General features: G+C 36.6%; 1 protein-coding gene across 2 annotated transcripts in view; it reads right to left on the bottom strand.

Moving 5' to 3' along the window:
• LRBA (LPS responsive beige-like anchor protein) overlaps positions 1-27,413 on the bottom strand; it is a 662,022-nt gene that overhangs the window by 406,342 nt on the left and 228,267 nt on the right. For both annotated transcript variants that reach the window (XM_049770186.1, XM_049770185.1), the window contains exons 34-35: positions 21,963-22,027; positions 1,626-1,734 (exon numbers count right to left, since the gene is read on the bottom strand). In XM_049770186.1, the coding sequence (XP_049626143.1) occupies positions 1,626-1,734; positions 21,963-22,027 (174 nt within the window). The remainder of the gene's footprint in view (positions 1-1,625; positions 1,735-21,962; positions 22,028-27,413) is intronic.

Raw genomic sequence — 27,413 nt, 5'->3', positions numbered from 1 at the left:
AATACCCATAAAAGGGTCTGCCCTTTTAAGATGGCCCCCTGGCTGTCATTGGGTGGCCTTTGCCAAGGGGATATAAAAACCCAAACCTCTAGTTTGGGAAAGTGGATTGCTGTGGGTTGTTGTTGGAGATCATGAGCTGCTGGCTATTGGACTGTTACTGCTCCTGCAGTTTACTACAGACTTTGGCTGCATTTTCCCAGAAGAATAGCTTTACCCTGTTGCTTCTCCTTCCTGTTCCTCATTTCTGGCCCTCTATCAGACTTAACATTGATCCCAAACCCAGATCTATCTCTCTCTCCCTTTCTCGGCCTAGCGATTTGTTAGAAGAGCCTGGCATCTCTACCCTGCCTGCTCTATTCATTAAACTACGCTTTGGCAGTGAGAGCCCAGAATAGATGGTTATTACAAAGAGTTATTCTGTGAATCAAGCCAATGATCCCCTCCTGTAAAAAGACCTGATCCCACTATAAATAAAAACCTTTTTAGTATCCTGGCTATTCAATGATTTTGATTCTAAGAAGGTAATGACCTACCTGCTGATTGGGTAATGATGTGTTAGAATTTCTACCTTCAGATAATACTTAGAAAAAATAACAATTATCAAGCTACTGAAAAACATTACCTCTTCAGCTCCTCTTGAGCCCACTCCACTGGTAAAAGAGATCAGACCAAACCTTATAGCCTAGTTTAATGAATAGAATAGGCAGGGTAGAGAGGCCAGGGGTCTTTTAACAAACCCCTGTGGGGGGGAGAAGGGAGGGAAGGGGGGGAAGGAGGGAGAGAGGGGGGGAGGGAGGGAGGGAAGGAGGGAGAGAGGGAGGGAAGGAAGGAGAGAGAGAGAGAGGGAGAGGGAGAGGGAGAGGGAGAAGGAGAGGAGGAGAGGGAGAGGGAGAGGGAGAGGGAGAGAGGGAGAGGGAGAGAGGGAGAGAGGGAGGGAGAGAGAGAGAGGGAGGGAGAGAGAGAGAGAGAGGGAGGGAGAGAGAGAGAGAGGGAGGGAGAGAGAGAGAGAGAGAGAGAGAGAGAGAGAGAGAGAGAGAGAGAGAGACTGGGTTTGGGACGAGAGTAAGATCCAGGTAAGAGGAACAGGCAGGAGAAGCAACAGGAAAAAGCCATCTGAAAAATGCAGTCAAAGTCTGTAGAAAACTGCAGGAGCAGTAACAGTCCACCAACCAGCAGTTCATGAGCTCCAACTTCAACAATCCATCCCCCTCCCACTCAAGGTGGGGCTTTTATATTCCCCTGGCAAATGTCACCCAATGAGTTAACTAGAAGGCCATCTAAAGGGGGAGACCCCTTTTATGGGTATGATAGGGGGTGTACCCTAAGACATAGAAATTTTCATTCTTGGTTAACTAAAACTGCTGAAGTACTGAGGGCTAAAACCCATCACTAATTGACTTTAATGGAAATCTATCAGAGGTGAGAACCAGTCCACATGGTTAAGATCAAGTCAGCTCAACCCAGAAGTTGTTGTGAAGAATCCACAGACAATGTAGATTGAGTTATGGGCAAAGAAACAGTGGTACTACCTTCCTTAGACACATTTTTCATTTTATCTATATAGTTTACCATGATTTCAATGGGAAAAAAAGGCAGTTTTATTACATTGATCATGTTAAACTTACCTCAAATTCTGCATGTCTGTGAATATCTTCTGCTCTCTGCCTGCTCAGGATAAAATCAGCTTCATTGGCTACTCTTACCAGATGATCTTTCATTGTTTGGCTAAGTAACCTATGAGAAGATGAATGTTATCAAATATATAATTATATATACATACAAAATTGCATGTCTACATACAAAACATAAGTACTTATTTAATACTCAAAGACAGCATTTTTCTCCATGTATTAGAAAGCAGTGTTTATTCTCCTAACATCATGGCCAATATATAATATCATTACTTCATACTAAATAGTTGAATAAAATAGCAAAGTCACTGGCAACATAATTTGGTAATTGCATATTAACTTTTTCTCAAACTAATAAACTAAATATGCCAGAATAAATTGTACTTTAATCTTTGTAATGATAATTTCCAAGATAGCCAGGATTTAAAAACTGAAATCCCAGAGAAGAATATACAAAAAATATTCAGTACTAAATAGCATCTGCTGTTCACAAGTCAAAGAATGAAGCTAAACAGACCTTGCTGTTGTAGGTCATGCAGATCTAGGGAGCCAAAAAGTGAAATTTATGACTTGTCAAGGCAAAGGGTTCCTGGCATACTGAGGCGTTAAGGAAGGACCCCTTGTATGCACTGATAAACAGAAAATAGATAAAACCACAAAAATGTTAAAATACCCTCAACATTAGTGTGATTTGTATTTAGTTTAACTGACAGCCAAAAAACTAATAAAATTTTTCAGAATATTATGGAAAAAAGAAAAAATGTGCCAAAAATAGTACCAGAAGGCTATAGGGGAAATGTCAGCTTGCAGAAGGCCTCAAAGGGCTACATACTAGGAGCAGCAAGCAAGAAATAGGGCTATTTTCATACATATTTTCTTAAAATAGTAGTATGGAATCTGCTCAGTCCAAAATGGAATTACTGGCAATCAAAAGAAAATCCTCATTGATGAGTATAACATCATCTATAAACTTAAATTAACTCCCCGAAATTTAAAATATAATTTCCAAACTAGGGACTACAGTATTAAACTATGACAAAACCCTGGACTTGATATAACAAAAGGTGTTAGGAGGAGGAGGGAGAGTCAGGATAGACCCAGGACAACACAGAAGGACCTAGGACCTGGTGGTGGTGATGCAATAACTTTTACATCAAAACCATAAATGCTGGGGCCGGAGAGATGACTCAGTGGTAGGCTGTTTGCCTTGCACCCCGGCTGACCTAGGACAGACCATGGTTCAGTCCCCTCCCATATGGTGCCATATGATCCCCCTAGTCAGGAGCAATTTCTGAGCGCTATCGCCAGGAGTAACCCCTGAGCGTCAACAGGTATGGCCCAAAAACAAAACAAAAAAAGAACCAAAAAATTAATAAAACCATACATGCTAAGACTATCAGAACCATGTTACCTAAATGACAACCCAAAAATACAATTTCCAGTTAATATAATTTCTAAATGATTTAGTAATCAATATAGAACAGATGATGCCAAGCAAATGGAACAAAATGGAAGTCAGAAGTCAATTCATGGTATATGACATGTTTCATATCTGAACTGCAAAAGTTTTAGATGATAGATTTTATAAAAGATTGCTATCGTGGGGCCGGAGCGACAGCATAGCAATAAGGGTGTTTGCTTTGTACACAGCTGACCCAGATTCGATTCCAGGCATCCCATATGGTCCCCTTGGCCTGCCAGGAGAGAATTCAGAGAGAAGAGCCAGGAGTAACATCTGAGAGCTAGAGGGTGTGACCCAAAAACAAAAACAAACAAACAAACAAAAGATTGCAGTTGGTACTGGGAAATGAAAAATTACTGCTTCTGAATCTTTAGGGAAAATATTCCTTGAACCAGATCAATAGAACAGCAGGTAAAGCATTTCTCTTGCCCATAACTTGACTGATTTTGATCCCTGGAACCATATGTGGTCATCTGAACACAGCAGGAGGATCCCAATGATAGAGCCAGGAGTAAGTCCTGAGAGCATCTGGGTGTGGCCCATACATTAAAAAAGGAAAGAAATCCTTTCTATGCTACCACCTTTTTTATCTTTATTAAATCCATATTCACAACCTAGAACTTGATTCCTGATCTGTCAGAACCTCTTCATTATTACTAAACTAACACCCAGACTAATGTAGTGCCTTATGTATGATTTAGGGGTAACATTGTTAGGGTTTTTTTTTTTCAAATGCTATTAAACAGTATACATTCAGACATCAAACAAAAACAATCCCTAGTGTAATTTTAAAACCTACTAATGAATAACTTCCTATGAATGTACAGATAACAGAAAGCAAGAGCTTTCTTGAGTGCATATGTAAAATACGGGTTTGTGTTTCTTAGTTTCTCTCGAGACCAAAAACCACATAGTAAATTTACCATCAATATATCACCTCACAGCACTCAAACATTAACTGAATTGATTAGTCAATGGCACAGCATCCTCTCAGTCCTCAAACAAGCAACCTCAAAATTATTCTAGTATCTTTTCTCTTCTCTACTAGTTTCCTCTAGGCCTATATTCAATCAATAACTTGTCAATATCCCCCCCACCGATATTTCTAGATTCAGTTTATGTTCTCCAACAATCAAATACTTAAAATCAAGTTTTAATCAAGTCTCCTTTAATATTTTTGTCCTCAATTAGCAATGTTATCCTAATCCTTTAATATTTTTGTCCTCAATTAGCAATGTTATTCTTATTAGCCATCAATTCAACACCTACTGTGCTTTAAAAAACAGAAAAAAGGGGCTGGAGAGGTAGCACAGCAGTAGGGCATTTGCCTTGCATGCATTTGAACCAGGACAAATGGTGGTTTGAATCCAAGCATACAATACGGTTCCCGAGCCTGCCAGGGTCAAGTTCTGAGCACAGAGCCACGAGTAACCCCTGAGTGCAGGAGTAACACCTGAACACTGCCGGGTGTGGCCCCAAAACAAAACAAAACAAATCAGGAAAAAAAGCACTGGAGATGAGTCTGTATTTTCAGCTAAAGAAAAATAATATGGGCCCGGAGAGATAGCACAGCGGCCTTTGCCTTGCAAGCAGCTGATCCAGAACCAAAGGTGGTTGGTTCGAATCCCAGTGTCCCATATGGTCCCCCGTGCCTGCCAGGAGCTATTTCTGAGCAGACAGCCAGGAGTAACCCCTGAGCACTGCCGGGTGTGACCCAAAAAGAAAAAAAACAAAACAAAACAAAACAAAACAAAACAAAAATATATTGAGATTGCTTCCAGCTTAAATGGTCATGTAAGAGCAGTGGTGGGAACATGCAAAGGTGCCATTCAATTAATGCTGGTTTTATGTAACATTTAATCCAATCAGGACAAATGCCATATTGTGAGAGAGCCATTTAAACAGACTATGAAAAGCCACTAGGAGCTGAGAGAGATGACTGACAGCAAGAAAATAGGAACCAGAACCCTACAAATTCAAGAAAGAGAATTCTACAGAAAACTAGAAGAGATCTCTGTGCTCCAAGAGAAACAAAGATTGGTCAGCAACTTAGCTGCAGGTGTGTGAAAACTGAGCTGAATCCAGATACAAAGCCCAGAAATTATTAAACAATTCTGTTAATTGTTAAATTAAGAATAGTTAATTCTTAAAACATTTTCTTCTTGATTAAGATTACAACACTTTGCAGATATTCCTACTACCTTCTTACTAGGTGTTTCTTCAGAGTGTATTTTGCTATTGCCAGTTCTACACTGCCTACCTCTAAAATTTGTAGTGTCCCACACCCCAAGTCTCTACCCTTTCTTATATCTGAACTGTCTATTATATCTTATAATTTTTTTTTTTCGGCCACAGCTAGTGACGCTCAGGGGTTACTCCTGGCTATGCACTCAGAAATTGCCCAAGCTTGGGCAATATGGGACATGGGGAGATTGAACCGAGGTCTGTCCTAGACTAGCGTGCACAAGTGCCTTACCGCTTGCACCACCAAATTTTATTTCATTTTTAATAGGTTTAATTCTTTTTATAAATAAATACTTTTATTTTTACCAATGTGGATTACAAATCATTCACAGTAAAATTTTAGGTATATAGTGACATTGAATCAGGGGCATTCCCACCACCATCCCTCTCCCAAGTCGTTCCCAGCAAGCATCCCATATCCTCCTCCTTTGCTCCCTGGGCTGCTAGTGTAAATGGTTCCCTCTGTGTCTAGCTTGTTGTAGATTGAGTATTGATCCTATTGTCATTGGCTTTGGTACCTAAGTCTGATTATTTTTTATTTCTACTCAATGTTCATAAGACTGTTTGAAGGAAAGAAGAAAAAAAAGAAAAAGAAAAAGTGGGGTCAAAAATCAAACAAGCAAAACATGGGAGGAATCCTTCTTGAGGCTATAAATATCTGTTTAAGAGAAGAAAGGGAAAAAGAAAGAAAAACATAGCAAAAATACTAAAAAAAAAAAAATAAATCAAACTACAAACCCGAAACATACCACAGTAATAAATACAACAACCAAACAATAATCACAATCTTGAAATAAAAACATATCAGAGCTCAAAAACGTAAATCAAAACAAAGGAAAGGGCCCGGAGAGATAGCACAGCGGCGTTTGCCTTGCAAGCAGCTGATCCAGGACCAAAGGTGGTTGGTTCGAATCCCGGTGTCCCACATGGTCCCCTGTGCCTGCCAGGAGCTATTTCTGAGCAGACAGCCAGGAGTAACCCCTGAGTAATGCCAGTGTGGCCCAAAATCAAAAAAAAAAGCAAAACAAAACAAAGACAAAACAAAAAAATAATAAAAAAAATAATTTGTGCTTTTTTTTTTTTGTATAGGCAAAGAAAATTTTGGGGAGATTAGAAAGGGAATTCCCTTGGCCTAAAAGATACAGGGTTTGGGGGCCGGGCGGTGGCGCTAAAGGTAAGGTGCCTGCCTTGCCTGCGTTAGCCTTGGACAGACCGCGGTTCAATCCCCCGGTGTCCCATATGGTCCCCCAAGCCAGGAGCAACTTCTGAGCGCATAGCCAGTAGTAACTCCTGAGCGTTACTGGGTGTGGCCCAAAAACCAAAAAAAAAAAAAAAAAAAAAAAAAAGATACAGGGTTTCTCCATCCTTGAAGTATACTGTCATGTGCATAACTCCAGGTTTCATATCTGTTTATTTACTCCCCGCTAGGTCCTTTTGTGGTGTCTGGAAACTATCTGCTCAGTCATGAATGATGAGATCAGGCCTCTGTAACTAGAGGTCTTGGTATTTGCACAGGGCATAGGATGGAGACTAGGATGGAGTCTTTCTTTATGGTTCTAAAAGTTCTGTTCCATCACGTTGTTTTAATCAGTCTTCTGTAGTTAGTGGTCTTGGTTTTTGCATGGATCCTAGGTCGAAGCCTAGGATTAAGTCTTTCATTATGTTTCTAGAAGTTCTGCTCGATTATAGTTGTCACAGTCAGACCTCTGGCATTAGAGATCTTGGTTGTTGTACTGATCATAGGCCAAAGCCTAGACTAGGAATGTTTTTATTGAACCCAGAATAAGTTCTGTCCAGTCATGTTTGTCAGTCAGTCTTCTGTAGTTAGTGATATTGGCTTTTGCACAGATCAAAGAATGACATGTCTTCTGGGTTCACCTTATGAGGGTGAGGTAAGACAGCCTGTTCTTAGATCAAGTTCTTGCCATTTTCTCATTGTCATGGTGTCATATCAAATCTGGAGCATGTTGGTGTCAGAGCAGTATTAAGAATGTCCCAGAGGGAATTTGGTTCCTGGAGGTGTTGCGTAGAACTGTATCAGTTATATGTCTGAGATCTAGGGTTCCAGTTTGGACGATCGCTGTCTAATCATGTGGACTCTAAGTTGGGACCACATGACATAGGTTCAAGGTGTAAGGTGCCCGGTATTATAAAATGTATGAGTTCTTATCCCTAGTAGATAAGAACTTGTTTCTATATGTAAAATTTCCTCTTTTTTAGTATGCCTATACAAAAAGAATTGGCGCTATGTCATACTGTTGGTGCATTTGGTTGTGAGAGTGTCAGGCACCATCATCTCTGTGCCCAAGTTCTGACCTGAGCTTTTATCCCAGGCAAGACTTTTTCTTGTAGGATTTTGTACCAAGCAGAACCAAAACAGGTGGAATTAAGGAAGAGAAGAAAAAAAAAAAAAGGACAAAAACATATATATACACACACATATATACACACACACATATATGTTGTTGTACCGTTTTATATATATATATGAGGAAAAAATAAGATCAGGCTTGAAAAATAATGAGTTCAGGGCCGGCGAGGTGGCGCTAGAGGTAAGGTGTCTGCCTTGCAAGCTCTAGCCAATGAAGGACTGGGGTTCGATCCCCTGGCGTCCCATATGGTCCCCCCAAGCCAGGGGCAATTTCTGAGTGCTTAGCCAAGAATAACCCCTGAGCATCAAATGGGTGTGGCCGAAAAACCAAAAAAAAAAAAAATAATAATGAGTTCAAAAGAAAAGTAATTAAGGGAGCAAAGTGATACCTTACATTTGGATATAAACAGGTTGAGGTAGTATTCTGGAGGTCTTAAACTTATAAAAAAATATAGACTTCCTCATTGTCTTTTGGGGTATTTTTGTGGGGGGTGGAATCCAGGGCACATTTTTTTACACACCCTGGTCTTGTTGAGTTTGAGGAGTACTTTGTGGCAGAAGAGTTTGGGTAGAGTTCTTGCATTGGAGGTCCTTCTGCCGGCCCCTAAATTTTAAACCTCCCTAAATGCTGACAATTTCTAGGTTTATTTATTTACATATATATATATATATATATATATATATATATATATATTTAGGTCAACATACATGGTCAATTGTCTAACTAAAATCTATACTAGGATACTCCATTAGCATCACAAATGTAATCATTTTTGAAACAAAACTCTTGATTCTACCTACCCACTGTCAGGAATACCTCTTCTCATTGCTATTTTATTCCTGCTTTACTTACAATACCTATATCTATTTAAACAAACCCTAGGATAAACCCTTAAGTTATATTTTCTGCACTTTCAAATCCATTACATGAAAACAACTTGTATAGATTGAGTACTTAATTATGTTACAGAACAACCCAGCCTCCTTCACATCCATTCTACTGGAAGACCCAGCAGCCCATCCACACCCCATATCCTCTGGTATATAAACAGTCCAGTTTCACAGCTCATCAATCTCAAGAGACACCAAGCCAAAGAATCATGCCACTGCTATAGTTCCTGAAGCTCCTGGTGTATGACACCTCCAACTCTCATGTTACTGAGAGTCCAGTTGGAGCACAGCAAATTAGATATAATATTGAAATAATAGGAAGTAATATTGAAGCCCTCCAAATTCAATAAGCGAAAACCAGAAGGTATTTGGGTTTTCAGCAAACCCAAACCATCAAGAAACAATTTAGTAGCTTCTCAATGACTTTAATAACACCACTGCAAGATATAATATTTTCCAAACATTCTATTCTTTGAATATTCCATTTGCCATATTGCTGCAACAAGAAATATGAAATAAATTATTTTTTGCCTGCTACAGAAGCAGATTTTTTGGGTTGTGGAAACTGGGGACAATGTAGAAGAAAGTCACTATGGTGGTAGGTTGGTATTAAAACCTAGAATGCACCCCCAAAAACTGTATTATGAACAACTTTTAAACCATAGTGTATAAATAAAGTTAAGGAAGAAAAATGCCACATAATGGTTTATGCATCTCCATCATTGAATCATTTCCATCTAAATCATTACTATCATTTCTTCCCTGAAATATTTCAGTAAAGCCTTCACTGATTTATATGTTTCAGTTCTTAAATGATTCCACTAACTATACCACAAGTAATTCCTTTAAAAGCATTAAAGTCATTAAAGGAAGAGGAGGAAGAATCTTTCCTTGTATAATTTAGGAAAATTAATTTAAAAGTTGCATCTAATAACTATAAAACTCTTAGAAGAAAATATAAGTGAAAGTTCCAGAGTCTTTGAATAAGCAGTAATTTCTTCGATAGAAAACAGAGCATAGGCAACATCAGGAAAAAATAAACTAAAGTACATCAACTAAAATTTCAGCAAAGAACATAACAAGTAAAAAAGCAATCTGGAAAATGGGAGAGAATATTCGCAGTGCATGTAAATAATAAGGGGTTAACTTAAAAACAAACACACATATACATGCACATCCACACACACTCTACAGGCCAAAGGCAACATAAATACTGATGCAAAATTGAACATAATTTCTCCAAAAATGATGTTCAATTGTTAACAAGTATATGAAGAGATGTTCAATATTACTAATTAGAGAAATGCAACTCAAAATCAAAACCACAACACCTTCTTAAGACAACTAAAATGGTTACTATCAAAATCCTTAAAATTGGGTAAGCAGATGGATATAAACTAAAACACATGCACTATTGATGGAAAGGCAAATATGTACAATTGCTAAGGAAAACCTTGCAGTTCCTCAAAAAATTAAAACATGATCCATATTTTATCTGAATCACATAAAACAGCAATTCCACTTCTGAGTGTATGGGTTAAAAATGAAAGCAGGAGGGGCCAGAGAGATAGCACAGCCTTGCAAGAAGCCAATCCAGGATGGATGGTGGTTCAAATCCCAGCATCTCAACTGGTCCCCATGCCTGCCAGGAGCAATTTCTGAGCACAGAGCCAGGAGTAACCTCTGAGCACAACTGGGTATGGCCCAAAAAATCAAATTAAAAAAAAAAAAGCAGGATAATGAAGGACAGACTGGACTTTTAGTAGTCAACACAATATTACAGACATTTGTAGGTTTTTAATGATGCACCCCTAAAACTGTAGTGTAATAATGCAGTTTTATCTCAAAAAAAAAAAAATGCCTGAGAGGCAGGGACTGGAAAAATAGATGACAAAGGTGAAATGGCAAAAGGAATGTAGGCTGGATTGATGAGCAAATTAAGAACATGTGGAAAACAAGGGCTGGTGCGATACTACAGCAGTAAGGTGTTGCCATGCATAAAGCCAATATGGGATCTCATATGCAGCTGGTCCCCTGTACACTGCCAGGGTGTAGGGAGTGTAGGGACAGGAGTAATTCTTGAGCACTGTCCAAAAAGAAAAAGAAAAAAAAAAAAAACTTGGGAAATACAAATGATCTAAATTGTATTAAGATAATAGGTTCTCAGAGATATTGCCCAGTAGCTTACAATATCTGCCTTGCAAATATCTTCATAAGATGAGTTCAATCCCAGGTGCTGCCAAAAACACAAAGCACAATCCTGACGCTTTGCTGTTTTGAGCCTGGTGGCTCTGCTCCAGGCATGTGAAATCACAATAGGGTAGTAGGATTCAGATGAACACAGCAACCAAAGGATGCTTAAGCACTGCATTCAGGAATCGAGATCACTGTCAAGCCGGGGTATAATACTATCACCACCCCAGCAGGCAATACAACTAGTTATGAGCACCATAATTGTAGGTGGCAACAAGAAGCATGGAAGCAGCCCCAAAATGTGGAAGAGACTGCACCTGAGTGGAAGCACGGTTGCCTGGTGTGTGAAAACCAAGAGCATAAATAAAAGATAAATGAGCAACATGGTCTCGCATGTGCTTAAGTATGACATGTTTGTCATCACAAGGACAACATCCACATCAATTATGGGAGGGGAAATAACTGGATACCCATACATACACATATAGATTACATTTAATCCTGAGAAGTCTTAAGAAAGAAACTGACATGTATGATTAACATGCATGAGACTTGAGGACATTATATGAAGAGAAAATAGTCAAGACACCAAAGGAAAAGCACTAATTAATGATTAATTAATGAACTAATTGATCAATTAATATGAACAATACAATTTCTAGAAAAAGAAATTACAATTGAGGGGCTATGGATGCAATTCAATGGCAGAGCACTTGCCTTGCACGTGTGAGGCTCAGGGTTCGGTTCCCACACAACCAAAAAAAAAAAGTGCCAGCAGAAATTATATAATTAAGATTGCAGCATGGATTGCTGGGGAGTAGCAGCTGGGTAGAGAGAGTAGTGACGAGTCATATAAAAGGCAAAGTTACAATTTTAAAAAATGAAATGAGATCTAGAGATGGGTCGTGGTGATTAATGTCACTGTAGAAGAAGGGGTGTGTTTTATATATATATATATATATATATATATATATATATATATATCTAAAACCCAACTGCAAACATGCTTGAAATCATGTGCTTAAACAAAGATATTAAAAAAAAGTTACAGTGGCATATTTGCTTATAAATTATTCATTCTATCCTCTATGACAAAACAATCTTATTAAAAACTATATCCTTAACTCCAGAATTTATTTGGCATACAAGATATATTCAATAAACACATAGCAAAAATAATAGAAAATGAGTATTCTAACCTGTTTTTCAACCTTTCTACACATTTACAATTTGTAATTATTGGGGGCAATAGCTATAGTGGGTTGGGAGCTTTGCACTGAATACAGCTGGCCCAGGTTCAATTCTCCAGCACCTTATATGGTCCCCTGAGCATTGGAAGGAATTACCGATAAGCACAGGCAAGAATAAGCCCTAAGCATAGCCAGGTGTGTCCCCAATAAATAAATAAATAAATAAATAAATAAATAAATAAATAAATAAATAAATAAATTTTAGTTGTTATACAGTATATTCAATCCTCTTTCCCTCTAAAGAATATACTGAAATTTGATCCTTCGAAAACTTCTACTTTGGTACAAAGTAGCTTATAAAAATCCTGTTAAATAGGTCCTGAGTTATAGCATAGCAGTAGGGCGTTTCCCTTTCACGTGGCTGATCCAGAACAGACCTCAGTTCGTTTAATCCCCGATGTTCCATACGGTCCCCAAGCCAGGAGTGATTTCTGAGCACATAGCCAGGAATAACCCCTGACCAGGTATGGCCAAAAAACCAAACACCAAAAAATTATCCTGTTAAACTGCCAGATATAACTCTACTCATCCTAGCAGATCTCAACTCCAGAAAACATATCTTGTACTTGTACAAGATTTTGTACTTGTACATATTTTGTACTTGTACAAAACCCTGTTTTGGGGGTTGTTTTTTGGGAGGGTTTCGGGGTTTTGGTTTTTTTGGGGGGGGTTTTGGTTTTGGGGTCACATCCAGCATCATTCAGGGGTTACTCCTGGCTCTGAGCTCAGTAATTGCCCTGGCAGGCACGGGGACCTCATGGGATGCCAGAATTCGAACCACTGGCCTTCTACATGCAAGACAAATGCCTTATCTCAATGTTATCTCTCCAACCCCAATCTATAACTATTTTAATAGATAAGACAAATTTTACTATCTAGTAAAATCATTTACTATCTAGTAAATCATTTTAAAAAAAATAAAAGAAATGCATTTTCCTTCATCCTTTATAAAATTCTTTAAAATCCAGAATGGCATAACACACACAGTACATATCTCTCATTTATTTTTTGGGGGTGGAACTCACACATCCAGTGATGCTAAGGGATTACTCCTGACTCTACACTCAGGCCTTACAGTGCTCAGGATGTCAGGGATAGAACCTGTGTTGGCTGTATACAGGGCAAACACCTTACACGCTGCGCAAATAGCTGTAGTCACTCATTTGCTTTACAGAAATATGACTTCTTTTCATTATGAAAAGTATAAAAATAACTTCAACTGAGTAATAACAAATGGGTAATTATTTTGTTTTTAAAAGGATTAATTTTCCATCTATGGGATTATTTTCCTAAATGTGCAAATCATACAGTATTTAGCAGCTATAATTTTATCTAAATACTTACGCTATTCTTTCTAACAAAAATACTAGAGATAAAATTTAACTTTATAATGTAAAGTTAATTTTACATTACAATGTAATAAAAATTCTCAAAAAATGTTTACTACAGGTTCAATATCTAAATGCAGAGCACAAAATGATTCACATATTTCAATATTAAGAGGGAAACTATGTATAATTTATACCTACAGTGCAAGGAAGGGAAAAACTGCTTGTGTCAGCCTTAGGAAACAAACAGCCCTATCAAGTGACCAACTAGAACAGATTCACACCAGAGGCTCAATAAATAACAGTAATGATGACAACCTCCTCTCATAACTACATTACAGTCTATTGTCCACATCTGATTATACTAGTCCAGACCTTGGATAAGCACATACACACATTTTCACTGAGAGTTTTCTGGGCTTGCTGTGACCCCCATTAGTAGCAACTGTCAGCTTTTCTTTTCTAAACATCTTCACCACAAATGAGAAAGGAAAGTTACCACTCTATTTTTATACCCCCAACAACTTGAAAACATATTCACTTTCTTCCTGAACTGGCAATTCTGACATTTTATTTTCTCTAGAATTAAATATAGAAAATAGTCACGAACCATATCTAACTGAAAATAATGTTTAAAAAACATCTTTCTGTAATACAACTACTAAAACTTAACTTCACAGAATGTATCTCTATTAACTAATCTTATACTGCATAATTATTACTAGCTTTTATATAGCTGCCTCCTTCCCTCATCTTATACTCCCTTTCACTCACTACTCCACACAGATATGAAATGTTCAATATATCACAAAAATCCTTAAATTATTATTACTATGTTTTCAAAGCAAATTTCTTATAGCTGTGAGAAGAAACAAAGGTTCTAATACCAAAAGTACACACCTGAAACCTCAGACCAGACTTGTAATCAATAAAAAATATTTATTTTGGTGATGTTTTGAGTCAGTGATACGCAACAGGGCTTACTTCTGGGTCTGTACTGAGAATCCTGGTCATGCTTGTGAAAACTTATGTAGGGCTGGAATTGAACCCAGCACCTGCTTAGTATTTCCCAGTCCAAATATATATATAAATAAATTTCTAAGTCCTTAACAGACCACATACATATTTAGACATAGTTCTCAACTGCGAACTAGTTAAGGCTCCAGGACTTCAATTGTGGATGCTAATATTCCTAACCATGGGGATCATCAATGCATTTATACACTTTACAAAGACTAATATGGAAATAGAAAGTACTTCTAAAATGGGGCCAGCATGATAGCACAGCAGGTAGGGTATTTGCCTTGTACCTGGCTGACCCAGGTTCTATCCTCAGGGTCCCATATGGTTCCCAAGCTTGCAAGGAGTGATTCCAGAGCATAGAGCCAGGAGTAATCCCTAAGTACCTTCAAATGTAGTCCAGAAACAATCAAACAAACAAAAAAGTATGTAAAAGCATTAGCCCCTCCCAAAAGGAGTTCATAATAATTTAATATAAATTTCAAATATGACAAGATTAGAGTCAGACTTCAAAGTATTTGACAACTTTTTTTGGACATTAACTACTAAAACCTCTAGCTGGACATTTTAAAACTCGTAGAGGAGGAGGAGGAGGAGGAAGAGGAGGAGGAGGAGGAGGAGGAGGAGGAGGAGGAGGAGAAAGGCTAGAATGAAAGCAGAAGAGACAACATGTAAGCAGTTATTGTTTGGGTGAAAGAAATTCTTATGACTATAAAAAAATTCTTAGGTGCATTTGTGGATATATAAAAAAAAAAGAAAGGACAGGACTAAATCCAAGCCAAAGTCAACAACAATAGACTCAAAAGACCAAGCTCTTAACTATCTAAATTTTAAATGAGCCTGTTATACTGGCAAGCTGGGGTGGTTGGGGGTGGGGCAAAGGGTGGTAGTAACTTACTTCACAAATATATTCATGCCTATTAAATATTTGAAGAAGAATAAAAATCAAACCCATTGATTTATAAAAAGAAAATTCACTATTCTTTTGGAACATTTTTATAGTCTACCTCTAAAATATAATGAAAATTTCAAATATTACAGTCAAAATTTCAGAAATGAATATAAGTTTCATTTAAAAAGCTTTTTATGGGGCTGGAGCAGTGGCGCAAGTGATAGGATGTTTGCCTTGCACACGCTAACCTCGGAGGACAGACCACAGTTTGATCCCCTGGTGTCACATATGATCCCCCAAGCCAGGAGCAATTTCTGAGCGCATAGCCAGGAGTAACCCCTGAGTGTCTCCAGGTGTGGCCTCAAAAAACAAAAAGCAAAAAATAAAAATACATAAAAAATAAATAAAATAAAGTTTTTTATTGCAAACATATTCTTAATAGAAAAAGGCTTTTATTTTCAATAGACTAGAGTTGAAGGAAAAATAAAAATTCTGACCACAGAATATAATATAGTCAAATAGGTAAAATAATCAAAGGTAAAAAATAAAAATGGGATATTACAAAAATTATAATTGTAAATAGCATAAAAAATTCAAATAGGTCTCTTCTACACCAATAAGTTATAATAATAATAACTAGCTGTTTTGAATAAGAAATTTTGAACATGATATTTTATTTCTTGATCAAATATATAAATCACCTGATGCTAAATGTTTTATGGATGGGAGAATTAGCCACAACCAGCTTTGCTCAAGTCTTATTCCTGGCTCTGTGTTCAGGGATCACTCCTAATAATGATCAAAAGAACATACATAATGTTCAAGTCAGCATGTGTAAGGCAAGGCCCTACCTGCTCTTCTACATACCTGACCCTTGTATTTTCTATTACTTTGGCTTTTAAAACATTCAAAGAAATACCACTTATCTACTGACTTAAGATTATCTGAATTAATATGAATTGCTTAAGAAAATTACTCATGTGAAAAATATAAACGATTGAAATCAAAACTACAGAAATATAAGTAACTGAATTCAAAACTACAAAAACAATGTATTTTCAGAATATAATATGTTAGCAATTGAATATAAATACCTTCTATCATCCATTAAAGGGCAAAGAATACAACCATATACATAAAATGGGAAGCAAATCCTATGAGGATTTATACTTGAGAAAAACATAAAAACAAAAATGAAAAAGAGCTGAGTTAAGAGAAAGGTTTTCATAATGAGGAAAAACATTCAGGGAAGAGTTCTCTAAAAATATGCAATCTGGGACTGGAGAGATATTTCATCAGGTAGGGCACTTGCCTAGCATGCAGCTGACCCTTGATCCCACATATCCCATATGGTCCCCCAGCACCATCAAGGGTGATTCCTGAATGCAGAGCCAGCAATAAACCCTAAGCATTGCCAGATGCAGCCCAACAGCAAAAACAAACAAAAAAAACTAATCTGAACAAGAACTTATGTAAAGATCTGAAGGTTGCACTTTTGAAACAACATAAATGAAGCTAACACTCAAAAACAATAAGCACAGAAAAACTGGAAAATAATTCAGGATTCTGAAAACTGACAAAAGTAAACAACACAACTGTATGCATCTTTTCTGGTGATGAACTACCCAATGCACATAGGTATAGTGTTTTCCCTAGTCTCTTGCTGTTTCTAGACAGAAATTAGCAACTTCAGAAGAGAGAATAAAGCAGAAGATAATTCACCTCCAGTGGTCGGCAACATGCAGCTCGCGAGCCACATGTGGCTCTTTACACTTTTAATTTGGCTCTTCTGTGTGCCCAGCGGCCGCTCCAGGAGTCAGGACTTTGCTCCTAGCCTCTGTCAGTGCGCACCCTGTGTGGCTCTCAAAATAAATTTCAATCGTGGTTTTGGCGAGATTTGGCTCAATTGAATAAAAAAAGGTTGCCGACCACTGACATAAGTATCATTTATAAGGAAGTTGAACAAGGAACCAGAGAACAAAATAAACACTGAGGAGAACCTGAAAATAAATCATCATAGCTAGGGCTGTCGACTCCGCCTATAGCAACTACTCTATAAATGAGGTCAAGACAGGTCACACTTACATAATAGGCAACGTTTAAGTCACAAATGTGAATGCGCTGGACCCTGGCTTTATCTCCACTTCCACATGATAACCACCCCTAAGCATTACCTGATGCATCCTGGTACAAAAAAAATCACATGAAGGGGTCCCAAGGACTACCAATCAGAAGATTCAGCATATAAAATTTTTAATTATAAAAAGAGAAAAAAAATTTAATTATAAAGAAATAGCTACACATATATAATGTACCCATTTTATAGCTTAGTAAAAAATTTCATGCATCCATAGTTGTGTTGGCCCTTGTATTTATATATTCCAAAGACTTAAAAATTGTATCTATACAATATAATACACTACACAGCTGTTAGGAAAAATGAAATCATGAAATTTGCTTCTACATAGGTGAAGAGGCAGAATAATTTGCTGAGTGAAATGAGTCAGAGACAAAGGGAAAGACATAAAATAATTTCACTCATCACTGGGATATAAAGAAAATAAAAGATAGTGTTGAGATGATATCTAGAGACAATATGAATAAAAATCAAGAAGACTATTTCATGGTAGGTAGCTTACACAAATAGTGGGAGAGTGCAATTAGGGCAGAGATGGGACAACTATGACAATGATATTAGAACTGATCACTCTGTTGAATGCTGAAATGATATAAAGTGATATGCATGATACCCCTTCAGCAAAATATATAAAACCACAGTTCCAAAACAAGAGAGAGAGAGAGAAAGAGAGAGAGAGAGAGAAAGAGAGAGAGAGAAAGAAAGAAAGAGAGAGAAAGAAAGAGAGAGAAAGAAAGAGAGAGAGAAGAAAAATATTGTCTGCTCCAATGGCAGGCAGGGGGGTGCAGGAAAGAAACTAGGGCATTGGTATGGGAAATGTGCACTGGTGAAGAGTGTTAAAAAAGAAAAGAAAAATCTTTTTAAAAATAGTGTATATATGGCTTAGTAAACACTCACTTATGATTTATACACTAAAGAATTAAAAATAATCAAGCACCTATAAGATGGCTCAAAGGTCCAGAATGAATGCATACAAGAGACCCTGGTTCCCAAAGCACTGGCCTAGCTTTGGCCTCTAAAGCTAGGAGTAGCTCCAAATACTTGGCGAGTGTGCCACATCCCCAAAAAAAAACCCCTTTGAAGAAAACACTAACATATAAAGAATGCCCATATTTTAATATATCCATCCAAAAAACATGAATCTATCAGTTATAATTAAATATTTCATCAAGACTTGGCCAAACACTTGGCTTCACTGCAAGAAGCAGGATGACTACTAAAAACTCACAGCAAAAAATACAAAAACATGAGCATCTAGGAAGTAGCTGGGAAGCTGCACTGATAATCTGCCAATGCCTCCAGTTCAGGAATCTTTCCCCTCAGGTGAATTTATTTGGTTGGTTGGTTGGCTGGTTGGTTGGTTGGTTGGTTGGTTGGTTGGTTGGTTGGTTGGTTGGTTGGTTGGTTGGTTCATTGGTTGGTTTGGGGGCCATACCAAGCGGTGCACAGGACTTACTCCTGGCTCTGCACTCAAAAATAACTTTTGGCAGACGTGGGGAACCATATAAGATGCAGAGATGGAACCTGGATCAGCCACCTACAAGACAAATGCCCTAACTGCTGTGTTATCGCTCTAGCCCCTAGGTGATTTTTTTTAATTAAAACTTTTTCCCTTAGGTTTGTCTTTTTTATTTTTGTTTTTAATTGATGAGATAACATTTACAAAGTCATTAATAGTTAAGTTTCAAATAAATGTTCCAACACCTAGCCCTTCACCAGTGTATACCTCCCACCACCAATGTCTCCAGTTTCCCCTGCTGCACCCTCATCCAGGCAGTGTCTATCTCTTCCTCTCCATTCCCTTCCCTCTATTCCTCTCTCACCGTTTTTTCCCCCCTTTTAGACACTGTGGTTTGCATATGGTTCTCAAAGTGTATCATGGTTATCACTTTACCTCACCCAGTTTAGGACTTTGAAAGAAGCCTAATGCCAGGAGTTCCACCCAATGCCAGGCCACGCCCCAATCCCAGGCCTGAGAACTCAAAGCTTCTAGGAAGTAGCTGGGATGCTGCACTTAGAACTAGACATCCCAATTTGGTTTTCTCTATTGATAAATGTAACATGCCTGCCAAGAAAGCAGACAGGAGTAGGAGGTAACTGAATATGGGAGTACTAGAGGTGGGAGTTGATTCTGGTGATGGGATTGGTATTAAAATAGTATATGCCAAAAACTCCACTATCAAAAGTTTTGAAGAGCATGGTTTGTAACAAAAAAATAAAAAACAAAACAAAAAGAACTTGCCATCTCACTTCTAGATCAGGAAGCTGCCAAGTTAGCAGCCTATGCATTTCTTTACATCTTCATAGCTCTCAAGCACTTACATCCTAACTTTAGTCCCTATCCACACACAAATAACACCTCAAAAATAAAAAGGCCCCAATGGGAAAGAAATGCAGAACCCCATCACATTTAGCAAATGAGGATGGTAGTTCTAAAGACCCAACCCATAATAACCACTCTGATGAGGACTTAAAGAATTGTTAGAAATAAAAAAAAAAAAAGCTCAAAGAAGCAAAGAAATGGACAACCAATAAAACCAAGAAAATATGAGAGTGTGAATTAGAAAAGTAAAACCAGAAATAAAAAATATAATTTAGTTGGAGAAATGAAATACAGAAAGGCCTCAGAGGCAAAGAAACAGGAGCTGAGGTCTAAAGAGATGAACTGCAGGGTGAGATATAGAAAACCTAAGACAACATCAGAAGATAGGAACTAATATTCAAAATAAACAATCAGCAAATAAGAAGACTGTGGGGGTGAATTAAAAGGAACAACATAAGTGGGACTAAAGGACCACAAAGACCACCCTGATGAAGAAACAATAAAGACAATAATGCCAAGAAATCCCCAAAGATGGAGATCTAAGGTGCCCACATCAAGGAGACAGGAAAGATGCCAGCTAAAAGAGACCCAAATAAAAAGTTTTCAAGACATATCCTAATCAGAATGACAAAAATCACAGATAAGATAAAATACTAAAAGCATCAAGATCAAAGAAGGAATCACAAAGTAATGTAGTTAAGATTTATAGCAGATGTATCTAACAAGACCTTCTGAGGCAAAGACAATGAGGGGATACAGTAAAACAACTCAGTGAAATGAAAGCCTCACCAAGGGTATTTTACCCAAACTGACTCTCATTCAGATTTGAAGAAAAGATACACAACTCCATGGATAAATAACAGCTCAAGAACTTCATAGACTCAAAGCCAACTTCAAAAGAATTGAAGAGTCTACTTGGTAAGACAAACCTCATAGTCAGATTAAACTTCTAGAGAAAGATGGCACTAAACTCCATGACAATAATCTATCTCAATGTCAATGCTCCAAAAATACCAATTTAGAGAAACAGAATGGAAATATGGATTAGAAAATTGACCCCAACATTCTGCTGCTTGAAAAAACACATCTGAATTGTCAGAGTAAGCACATACTCAAAGTCAAAAGTCAGAAGACAATTCTCTAAGCAAACAAGTCCTTGGAAAAGGCCAGAATGGCCATACTTATATTAGACAACATAAACTTCAGGATCAAAAAGGTTATAAGAAATAGAGAAGTTCATTTCTTAATGATCAAGTGATATGTCTATCAGAAAAATCATACTCCTAAATATATATACACCTAACTAGTGATCGCCAAATTTAAAAACACCTAGTGACTTATAACAACAGTTATAAGATTTCATGAAAGATATTTATCACAACCACAAGAGATGGTAGAGATTTTAATATCTATTATCTCTCCAGAGATCAGACTAAAACGAGGCCAGAAAATATTGGCTTTTAATAAAGAAATGTTAAATAAATATATATACATATATCCATCTTTTTTCTTTTCCCTCTCATTTTTATTATGACACTATAATTTACTAAGTCCTTCATAATACAGCTGTTCAGGCAGCTTGCCAGGAGCGATTTCTGAGTGTAGAGCCAGGAGTAACCCCTGAGCCCTGCCGGGTATGAACCAAAAAACACAAAAAAACAAAAAAAAACAAAAGAAAAACAAAAAAAAATGTTTTTTAATTAAAAAATGTTTTTACATATATAGATATGTATATATAATTGCTTGAAAGAGCTCAAAACAAACATACTAGAAAACAATAAGAAAATTCAGCAAACTAAGTCCACCAAATAACTTTTTTAAATCAATTGGCAAAATTTAAGCCAACAATAATCAAATGAATTATACACCACTACCAAATAAAAATTACAACAATACCAAAATTGGTTCAATATGAAAATAAACAAAAGATCAAATCAAGAAAAGCAAAAAGACATCTGACAAAACCTACCAGATATTCGTTATAAAAACTCTCAGCAAATTGTGTATAGTGAAATTACCTCAACAAAATAAAAAATATCTACAAAATAGCTATAATTAATATCATAATAAATGATAAACATTGGCATATTTGTCATGATTGATATCTGAGTTTCACACTTCCAGATTGCAAAATCAGTACAATATAGCACATGAAATATCAGTTCCTATGACACAAGGTAGATTTTAAAACTAAAGACAAATACATATAAAATAGATTACCTTCCTTCATTAACAAGTTCAATAAAAGCAAGGCCTGCATTCTTCTGAATGGAATTCTGCCACTCCTAAAAAGAAAAAAAAAAGAATAAAACAGCTGAACAAATTATATTCAATATACTATTTTCCTGAAACAATCATATTAATTTCATACTTTAACTCTTAAGGTTTTATTGAATATGGTGCCTATCCAATGTAGTTGTGGAAACAACTAATGTTAAAAAGGTAACTATGGGCACTGGCTCAATGTAAAACATATGCCTCATATACATGGAGACCTAGGAATCTATTCTTAGTGCCACACACATACCAAGAAAATAAATAATATTAATTAGAAACATTTGGTATTATATAACTCAAATAAGCCTATCGAAATGTTGCCCTTTTTGTTCTATATCATTATATTACTAATTTAAATAAAATAGCTGGTAATTTGGGAGGAAGGCTTTTAAAAAACAATGGCAGTAATTTTATTTTTATTTATTTAAAAAAGTGAAAAAGAAACTACTCTAAAAAAGAGAAAAAAAATTAGTTTAATAAAAGTCATAAATAAAGCACCAGTTTTTGTTTTGACAAACAATGCTGTGCTCAGAGATTAATCCTAGCTCTTTGCTCAAGGATTACTTTTTGTTTTTGTTTTTTTTGTTTTTTCACCATACCCAGTGACGCTTAGGGTTTATTTACTCTTGGCTATGCACTCAGAAATCCCTCCTAGCTTGGGGGACCATATGAGATGCAAGGGGATCAGACCACAGTCCGTCCTAGGCTAACTCACACAAGGCAGACAGATACCTTAGGGCTTGCACTACCGCCCTGGCCCAAGGGATTACTTCTGATGGTGCTCAGGGGACCATATGAGGTGTTGGGGATTTAACCAAAGGAAAAGACTCATGTATGGCAGGTACCCTACATAGCTGTACTATCTCTATGCCCTCAAATACAGCATGCTCTATCACAAAAATTGATTACTAGTACTGGAAAAAGACGATAAAGATCACTGAATCTAGCTTTGTCCCTTTTAAACAGAAACACACACACACACACACACACACACACACACACATTTAAACCTATTAACTATATTCTTTAGGAGGAGGGGAATTTTAGATACAGCCATTCTCAGGGGTGACTCCAGGACCTCTCTCAGGAAATACTCCCAGAGGTATCTGGGGGACCATATGATAAGAATCGAAACTGAGTTGGCTGCATGTAAGGCAAAAATCCTACTGCTGTACTATCTCTCTGTCCCAATTAATTATATTCTTTTATAAATAAGCTAGCCATTGAATATTTCAGGAAGAAAATCATAAGATTGCCTTGCATGTGGCAATCCTCAGTTCATTCCCCAGCACCACAAATAGTAACCTCAGTACTTTGGGGATTGACTCTCAAGCACAGAGATAGGGAAAAAAAAAAGAAAAAAAGAAAAAAAAACCTTATGGTTTCAGGCCCAATATCAAGGTGTTTAATCCATTTGGATTTGATCTTTGTACATGGTGTTAGATGAGGATCTCTATTATACAGTGTGAAATAAGTCAGAGGAAGAGAGATAGACACAGAATAGTCTCATCTATGAGTTTTAAGAAAAATTAGGAACATTTTGTAATAATGCCCAGAGACAATAGAGATGAGGGCTGGAAGGACCAGCTCACAATGTGAAACTCACCACAAAGAGTGCTGAGTGCAATTAGGGAAATAACTACACTTACAACTAGCATGACAATGTTAATGAGTGAGAGAAGTAGAATGCCTGTCTCAAATACAGGCAGGGTAGGGGAGGTGGGAGAGGGAGCATTGGTGGTGAGAATGTTGCTCTGGTAAAGAGGGGGTGTTCTATATATGACTGAAATCCAACTACAATCATGATTGTAATCATGGTGCTTAAATAAAGATTTTATATAAATAAATAAATACATAAATACAAAAAAACCTGAGTACCACTGGGTACATAATAAAACAAAATATTATTACAATAAGCTTTGGCTAGCATTAATGAAATATACCTAGATATTTTAAGTCAATATACCAGTAAATCTGTACTAGCAAATGTATTTTTATGTAATGACCTTTATGAACTCATTTAAAAGTTGCCCTCAGATTCTACTTACATAATTTAATATACACGAACTGATATCCTTTTGTTGCTCTCACTAACTTTTAAAGCAAAGACCAAGTTGGTTTACTTACCATTACTTACCATAAATCATATTCACATTTTAATAGAATAAATTCAAATTCTATGTAATTTTATACCAATGATTATTCTGTTTCACTATATATTACTGCCTTTTTTGAAGTCTCTTCTTTGATTTCTATCTTTTATCTCCTATTTTGTACATTTTAAAAGTATTTTAAAAAATCCCAAGGTGGCTAACTAGTTATAAAACTAAATGGACTATAAATCTTAATATAAAACTTAGAGGGTCTATTTCATAAATAATGTCAGTAAGAAAATAGTAACAGAAGATAATCTAGATATATAGAACTCTACTATGCAATAAAATAAAAATTAGATAAAAGTTAATCTTGCAAATCATAACAAACTACATTTAGAAAAAAGATAAAGAAATGTATAGTTGGATAAAGAACAATAAATAAGAAGTCATATGTTTTAAAATTGATTTTGAAATACAAATAAGTTGTGTCTTTGGAAAGATCACATTATAACTTTAAACAACCTTAAGTACATGTTTTAAGCTGAATTAATTGATATTTAGAATTTAGCAACTCATTTATCTAGAATATATATTCTCAGAATTCATAATTGGCATCCAGTTAAAATAAGTGATCTAGTACTTATTTCACCAAAGTCATCCAGGTCAAATATAAATAGAAATCCCTGGTTTAAAACATTTTTCTTTCCAGCAAAATGATAGTATAAAGTACAGCAATCAGATTACAAGGAGTATATTCTTAAGGGAAAAGTATGTGTCACAACTTCCACTTTTCTCTAGAGGGGACAAGAAGAAAAGAAAAAAAAAACAGAAACCAAGGGTGAATTTTTAAATCATGGTACAGAAGACCCCCAATCCACTTCCCAGGCAGGATAAGGGGAAATACTAAATCTCAAAGATGTGTGTGCCCAAAGCTTAATAATGCACAGAAATGACAATGGGGAGAGAGAGGGAGAGGAAGAGGGTGGAGGAGGAAGGGAAGGGTAAGGAAGGTGTTGAGGAGAAAGAATAGCAGAGATAGAGTAGGAGGAAGGGGGTTCTGGTGGAACTGAAGCCAAGGGATAGTACAGCTGGTAGGATGTTTGCCTTAAATGTGGCTGACCTACTTTTGATCCTGATACCCCACATAATGCCTTGAGTAGAGTAAGAAAAAAAGCTCTGTATACAGCCAAGTGTGGCTCCAAAACATGTATGCATACATACACACATATACATACATACATACACACATGCACACAAAAAGACATGCAGACTTAAAATAGACTCACTCCCAAAGAAGTCAGAAATTTGTCCTAGAAAGATTTACAGGGGCATAGATTGTGAAGCACAGGAAAACATGCCAGTGACTCTCGTTGATAGACAGCAGCAGAGAAGCAGAGGGACTGGGGCAGTCACAGGACACCAAGATCAAGGCACAGAAGGTGAATGCTCACTCTTCGTCTTTTACAAAACAGAATACTTTCAGCAAGCCCAAGAAAACTTGGTAAATAATCATGTATGAGGAGAAAGGACCTTAATCAAGTTTTCAAGATTACTTAAAGGAAAATCTCAAAATATAAAGTTTAAAGTTTCTTTTATTACTAAAGAGAAAAATGCAAGAGAACATCCTATATATTGTGATTATTATATGCTGGTGGTTGTTTTTAGTGCTGGGTGCCTTTTTTCTTTTGTCTTTGTTTCTGTTTTGGTTATTTTGTTTTTGTTTTTTCTTTTTTTCTTTTCTTCTCTTAAATCAATATTTATAAACTCTAGTAGGAATCCTCCCAGTTTTGTTGTTGTTTGTTTTTTGTTTTTAGTTTTTCCCAACAGAACCACATAACATGAATCATCTTGTTCTGCCTCATGAGTTGAGGGGTTGGGGGAATGAAGGGTACCAAGACCAAACAGTTGTATGAAAATTGAGTGGAAATAGAAAAAAAAAAAAAAGATCAGACTCAAACACCAAACCCAAAGTCAATGTCAACATAATCAATACCCAGTCTATAACAAGCCATACACAGAGAGGAGCAGTTAACACTAGCAGATGGTGTGGGGGAGGGGGCCAAGTGAGATATGGGGTGCATGCTGGGAATAGGGGTGGAGGAAGGACAACACTGGTGGTGGGAATGGCCCTGATTTATTGTCACCATGTACCTTAAATATTACTGTTACTGTGAAAGATTTGTAATATACTTTGGTCACAATAAAAAATTATTTTTAAAAAATCCTTTATGTGGGTGGAGCAGAGGGAAATATTGGCAGTGCTCAGAGACTAGCAAGCACTCTAGGCTTTCAGCCTTCTCCCCTGCCAATATAAAATACATTAAATAGAAATTTTATTTTCAAAAGCATTTATTAGTATTCTCAATCTGTTTGTCTGATCAAAACCTAAAACAGGTAGAGGTTTTTATTATGTAAGTCAGACAAAACTCAAAATTCCACAGGGGCACAATCACAATAAGTAACCATCTAACTATTCAAATCTTACATATTATTTTCATTATAGACACATAGTTTACATGAAGCATAAAATCATAAGTGTCGTGACAATACCAATAATATTTTAAACAATATCATCTAAGTCATATAGGAAACTAGGTGAAATCATATAAAAAATTTACCACTAAGAGTCAGAAAAAAAATGATACAGAGATGAAGGTGTTTGCATGTAGCCAATCCTGCTTGGAATCCCTCTGGGTGCAGTTCTGGAAGTCCTAACCACCATCTAGTTTGGGCCTAGAGGGCTTGCCCTGGCCACAGCTGGATGCCATGTTTGCCATCTTTTTCTGACTGCTTGCTTGATGTTATTTCTTCACCACTACTCTGTCTCTTCAGAGCCATTCTCCGAAGGGTTAGAAACATGGTGTTTGGGGTGATCTCTCCACTAGGTGTTTTTTTTATTTTACACCTAAGCACATGAAAGAACCTCCTAAAATTGTTTTAATTGCTATTAAAAAACTTCAGTGACTGAACTTAATTTGAATGTCACACATGATTTTCCTTCAAAATATAAGAATAGTTTGACATGAAGATACATATGAAGTCAGAAAGTTCAATTTTTATAAAACCTCAAAAACAAACTACTGCTAACACATTAAGCTTCTTATTTTTCCAAGAATTATTTATCTATAAAAGCACATTTGTTGACTTACAGTGATAGCTATCTAGTTATCTAGAATAAAACATTTTACTGATTTTTAAAAATAAAGAAAAATACAAATATGATATATATAGTTGGGGTACTATATTTAAAATTTTTCACAACTGTCAAAGATCATCACTGAATTTTACTAGATCCATT

Source organism: Suncus etruscus, chromosome 3, assembly GCF_024139225.1.
Source record: "Suncus etruscus isolate mSunEtr1 chromosome 3, mSunEtr1.pri.cur, whole genome shotgun sequence".
NCBI classification, from domain to species: domain Eukaryota; kingdom Metazoa; phylum Chordata; class Mammalia; order Eulipotyphla; family Soricidae; genus Suncus; species Suncus etruscus.
This window is presented reverse-complemented; position numbering and strand designations above follow the sequence as displayed.